The 6000-nt window shown below is 43.9% G+C and overlaps 1 protein-coding gene across 1 annotated transcript in view; it reads right to left on the reverse strand.

The window, feature by feature from the left end:
* The window catches only part of DPP4 (dipeptidyl peptidase 4), a 75656-nt gene extending 70002 nt beyond the window's left edge, over window positions 1-5654 (reverse strand). The window contains 2 exon segments of the mRNA XM_043505197.1: window positions 4763-4847; window positions 5297-5654. Coding sequence (XP_043361132.1) covers window positions 4763-4847; window positions 5297-5302 — 91 coding nt within the window. The 5' untranslated portion in view covers window positions 5303-5654.
* Between the last annotated feature and the right edge of the window lie 346 nt (window positions 5655-6000).

A 6000-nucleotide genomic window follows, 5' to 3' on the forward strand; every position in this document is an offset into this window, starting at 1 on the left:
ACAACTCCGACTCAGAGTCACTGAGCTGTTCCCAGAGGTACTTCAGCTCCTGTATAGCTTAGCATTTGAAATACAGTATATACCACAACAGATAAAGTTAATGAATTAAGACCCAACCACTCTGTTCTGGTCTCCACAACAATGAAGTAAAGGGGAGTTTTTCCATTATCTTTAGTGGGACTAGGATCATGGGATCTAGACCACCACCTCACCACTCAGCCTTCATGAGTGGATGCAGAGTTGTCCAACCTGGATAATTAATTTAATGTAAAGTTGTTTCTGTATTCAATATGAAACCACACATTATAATAGCAAATGCTATTAAAGTTCATATATCCTTGTAGAGCGTATAATTTACTTTCTGTCAAATGGTTAACAAACCCAACTCTAATAAATGGCTCAAATGAAACACATAGGAGCAATAAAACAACCAGTACAGAATTTCTACTTTTGAAAAAAAGTGATTAAGTCATAAAACTCTTACTGATCAGTTTATAGTGGAAAATTTGATTAATATTTACCCTCTTCAATAAAGGATATATTTACATAGCTTATACAGTGCTCACACCACAGTATCCAAATGCCCTAACAATGGCAATCATTGCAGAAACAGGCTGCAACATTAAAACTGAATAGCAGAGTAAATTCTTAGAAAACAGCAAGTTTGCCATGGACTTCAGTTGGGCAAGGATTTCACCCTTTGTGTAAAGTACCTTTCTTTATTTCAAAACCAATATTTTCTATAGGTTTCACAGCACCAACTATTGACTAATTTTTGCAAACTCTTAAAGGTGACTTACAAAGGAAAAACAATAGTTGGTTTGTGCCTTTCCTTGCTTCTTTGTGCTTTATAAAGGAGGGCTAAAACTTTGGAAGGCAGGTCTATCTCTCCTGTTTTTCCTGAAAGGCTCGATGGATGATTGGAGACCTAGAAGGGTTGAAACCTCATCAACTGAGAAAGGGAAGTTATTTTTTCATTCTAATTGTTTAAAACTTATTGTTAATATCAGTTTAAATCAAAAACCTGAAAACACAGGGGAGAAAAAGACTTTGATAAAAGACTCAAAATCCTTTTAACTAAAGGTTAACCCTTCCTTCACAACCTTAACTCTGAGACCCCCTCCTCCTCCTCCAGCAAAGGCAGAGAAGGCGAGATTTGCCGTTTCAGATATTTTAAAGGGGACAAGAACCTCTTTGGCCCTTCGTTATACAAAATAAAGAAACAAACAAAAGAGCACAAACCCTTTAATAAAAAAACTATGTAGGTCATTTTTAATACATGCATGGAGGTGGAATATGGAAGATGAGTGTAAGATATTTAATGATTCTGTAATCATTTCAAGTTTAATGTACTTCAAACAATAAGCATATGCATTATTATAAGCAAAGCCAAATGAATAGATTGCAAGAAATAATTTACTCAATGAATTTAGCCTGGGATTTTCAATGACGCCAAAGAGAAATGTGTTATACAGGAGGGAAAACTAAATGATCATAACGGTCCCTTTGCCCTTGAAATTTATGAATTAAGTGTTCAACTTCCATTGAAGTTCAGTTCTTTGGGAAAATCCCAGCTCTAGTCTCTCTCTACTTATGGACAGTCTATAAGCAGATCATGATTTCCTCACATTAAATGATTCCCAATTAACAGAATAATATCTTTGAAAATTATTTTACTTTACAGATTTTACTAAGGCCTCGTCTACGCTACAGTTTTGTCAACAAAAGTTATGCCAACATAGAGCAATTGCTTTAAATTAAACCACTGTTACATGTACACACTATGCTCCTCGTGTCGACAAAGTGCATCCACACTAGCAGCTCTTTCATCGACACAGAAAGCAGTGAAGTGCACTATTGGTAGCTATCCTAGCGTGCAACTGGCCGCAGGATGCTTTGGGAAGGGTCTGCAATGCCTTATGGGGCAGATACAGTGGCACATGATGCGGTTTTCTCAATCCCATCATTCCACTAGATTGCAGCTGCTTTTCAACTGAGGTGTCAAGAGGAGGAGGGGGGAGAGCATGTGACAGGGAGTGTGGGGGAGGGTGAGACAGAGTGTGTGTTTGGGGAATGTGTGTGTTGGGGGAGAATGAGTATGTCGGCATGCTGTCTAAATTTAGACAGCAGCTGAAACCAACCAATCCTGAGGGAGGAGGAGGGGACATCCCCACACACATCAGCCCCTGCCTCACAAAGAAGAGGAGCAGGGGGGGGCCTTAGGCAAAAAAGGAGGAGCTGTGGGCCACAGTTCCAGCGCTCATGGCCATCCCCCCCTTCTACACAGGTTCCTGCAGCCCCCAAATTGGCTGAGGCATTGTCCCCTTCCATACTAGCCACTGATTTTGACTCAGTGGTGAAGGGAATGCTACACTCCCCTACTCTTCTTCCATAGGTAAAATGGGTCCAGCCAAGGCTAACGGTATTGTGGTGCTCTGCATCTACTGTAACATGGGTCTGGCCTTCAAAAGCTATGATACAGCCATATTACTATTGCAAATAGGCAGTGCTTAATTCATAATGAAAGAGGTGCCAGGGCCTCAAGCAATTTTTTTACTTTCATAACTGACGTGGCAAGTCCAGAGGTGTTGGAGCTTTGAACTTACTTACTTACTTTGAACTGCCACGCCTAGACATGCCAGGGCTCAGGCCTGGCAAGCCCTGGCACAAATTAAGTTCTGCAGATAGGGATTATTTCACACACTTATAAACGATAGTCACTTCTCAGTTAAAAAGTGACAGCAGTTTAATACCACATAGCAACACTACACAACAATTTAGATTAGAAATAGGAGAATACTGTATCTCGTTGAATTTACGGGGAAATTTTAGGTACATAGAATTGAATTAAAGAGTTAGTATGTGGCCAGGACAATAGATTTCATTCCTTACATAAAATGGTAAAAAAATGCACTGTCTAAATAGGAAGGAATACAAAAGGAAGCTATTTTACAGATCGCTACTGAAGTCAACAGTGTTTTCAATTAAAAATTGGATTTGAGTGCATATAAACATTTGTACATCTGATTACAATTTAAATAAGTGAAGACTAAATATTTAATTTTACTGCCTTATTTTAATGCACATTCTTGACACCATCTTTGAACTGATGAAAAGAACTGGCTACGATAGAATGTTGTTATTATTGATTAATCCCAGTTCTCATTGACAACATTCCAGCATCCTTGTCAGTCTGAAAAAGAAAATACTTTGTCCCACTTTTTTATTAGCCTCTACAAATACTGGACCCCTGAAGGAACTGCTGGCAAGCTGTCCCAGGTACTCTGACAGCATGCTGGCAAAATGCACATGCACCTCAGGACTATCCCAAACCAGGTTTATCACATATTGTCACCTTCCCTTCCATCTCCCCACAATGCTTCCTACTGCTTACCTAAACATAAGTATCACATCAACCCATCTGCCAAAATCTCCCCATGTCCTTTCCTGCCAACCCACAAAATCATTTTCAGTGCTGCTTTCCCCTCCCCCCATAACTGCCTGATAGAGTTGTCCCAATTTTCACTTTGAAAATCTTATTTTTGATAGACAATCAGGCAGGGGAAAAAAAAAAACCAGTCAACCAGCCACCAACAAAAAACAAGCATCCTACTGGAGAAAATCCTAGCAACAGAATACCTTCAAGAATTGTATAATAAGACCCCTAATTTCTATTAATAGCTAGTATTACTTTAAGAATAATTGATATGAATTGTAACACTATATATAAATTATACTATGTTAATCTCAATTTTTGCTCCAATTCACTGCTGTATCTTTAAACTGTGGAAAACCCAAACCTTTTCAGTATATCTAAGTGCTGGACAGACTAGTTACTTTAAGAATACACTGAAACTATATTCTGTCAAGCCAGTATATCTGTAACCCTTTCTTAATATGTACATTACAAAAGAGACTTGCACAATGTCTACTTTACAGTGGGAACGCTATTTCTCTCTGGTTTGTTACAAGTCTGAAATGTTGAATTCTATACTATTATAACTAATATACCCTGTAAAAAAAAACAATAAGTTGATGTGTAATTGCATCCTATCAACTGGCAGTTCTTCACCGACTAAACATTGCTTTTGTATTGTTTTAGATTAACGTCCAGGACTAGTGTCACACTGGAAAACACAAACTGACCAGAGTCCAAAAGTCTGTCTTTGATATCCCTCTGTTCCTTGAACTCAGTAACAGTGCTATATAATAATATCATACATTTATGTAAAGTTGGTTTGATTTGGTAATGCTCTTTTAATGGGGATGTATTTTCTTATCTCCTTCAACCTGCCACACAAGATCAACAGACTTGAATTTTACTATTTGAGCTACAGTTTTCACTCTCTGGTGACTGGAAAACAAAATGCTGCAAAGTGACACATTTTGATTATACTTTTTGGTGTTTACTTGGGAATTGAGAGGGTTGATTATTTTAATTTTCAGAGGGGCTTCTCACCCCTGGAATCCAGAGACAACTTCAAAAATGAGTTGGCCTCCAGTTCCTGTCTGAATGCACATTAGTCTCACTGTCTCCAACCTAACAATTCAGCAAGACCTTTGCTGGGAACACTTTCCAGAACTCAGTGGGTAATAGTACACTCTACTCTCTAGCTGTGGATTCATTATATTCTGCAGAAAATAAAGTCTAGCAGCTCTGGACAAATAACTCATTGGAATTCTTGAGTTTTCTTCAGAGATCAGTCTAGTTTTCTCACTCACATTATCAGGGTCTCTTCAAAGACGACTATTTTAAACTTACTTTTTGTCAGTAAAACTACAGGAACAGCTATGGCAATAACAATCACTGCAATCGCAAGCAACCCCAACAGATACTTCGCAACTGTCTGGAAAACACGAAAAGAGAATACACAGTTAGAGGTGCACGATGTGTGTTAATGTACCAGCGTGTATAAGGCAAGCGACGGTTTCAGGGCTGGGGCGGTGTGCGTACCGGCGTGTATGCTTGTGCACTTGGCCTGGTTCCAGAGCAGTTTACTGCACAGGGCGAGTTTGGGCGTGCGCCGTGCGGGGGAGTGCCGCCGTATCCTTGCGGTCAAGCACCACAGTCTCTTTCTCGCACCGCAAATACTCCTTCGCATCTCCCGTGCCTGGAACGGGAACGTGCCGCCCGCGCCCCGGGTGAATCTGCTCACGTACAAAGAGCGTTGCATTCCCGTTCAGCGCGGCACAGTCCGTCCCTGGAACGAGCCTCCTGCCCCGAGCCCCACGCCAGGGCCTTTCCAGCTACCGCTGGCTCTAGCTGGGGCGCGGGGCGACACACTTACTTACTGACCTTCATGACTGGAGCGGCGGGAAGCGGACCCTGCCCGAGCGCGGCGAGCGGCAGCAGGAGCGAAGCGTCTTCCTCTCTGGCACGCGCGGCGGACTCCCGCCTCCCCAGCACCTAGTTAAACATTAGCGCGGCGAGGGCTCCGTCCGGGGCCGCCCCGCGCGGGACCGCGCGCTTGCTACTTGGGCAGTGACAGGGGAGCCGCGGGGCCGGGGGGGTGTGGCGGGGAGAAGCCGAGCAGCGGCCGCGGGTTCCAGCGGGGTGAAGAGGTGGGGCGCTGGCGCGTAGGGACAGCCCGGGGTGGGGAGCGTGTCCCGGCCGGTTCCCAGCGGCGCTCCAGGGCTGGGGAAAGCGGGGCAGGCTGAGCGCGCCTAGCGGGCGGGGGCTGCGTTTGGGGCAAAGACGTGCCTCTGGGGGGCGGGACTCGGGAGGGTGGCGCCCCGTGGGGCGGGTGGGAGTGCGCTGCGAGAGGCGGGGTTGCGATTGCTCCCCTCGGGGTGTAGCGGGCGGGGATGGTACGGAGGCTGCTAAAGTTTCCTTCACTGGCATGGAACCATCACCAGCCAGAAGCTAGGGAAGAGACGCAATTGCAGCACTTTTCTAGAGCGGAGTCCGGGCCCCCTGACCGTCTGCACGGCGGGGGGAGCGGCCGGTGCTGCTGCTGCTGCTGCTGCTGCTGGCAAGACAAAATGCGCCAGGGCGCTCTT

The sequence above is a fragment of the Dermochelys coriacea genome, chromosome 11 (assembly GCF_009764565.3).
Source record: "Dermochelys coriacea isolate rDerCor1 chromosome 11, rDerCor1.pri.v4, whole genome shotgun sequence".
In the NCBI taxonomy this organism is placed as follows: domain Eukaryota; kingdom Metazoa; phylum Chordata; order Testudines; family Dermochelyidae; genus Dermochelys; species Dermochelys coriacea.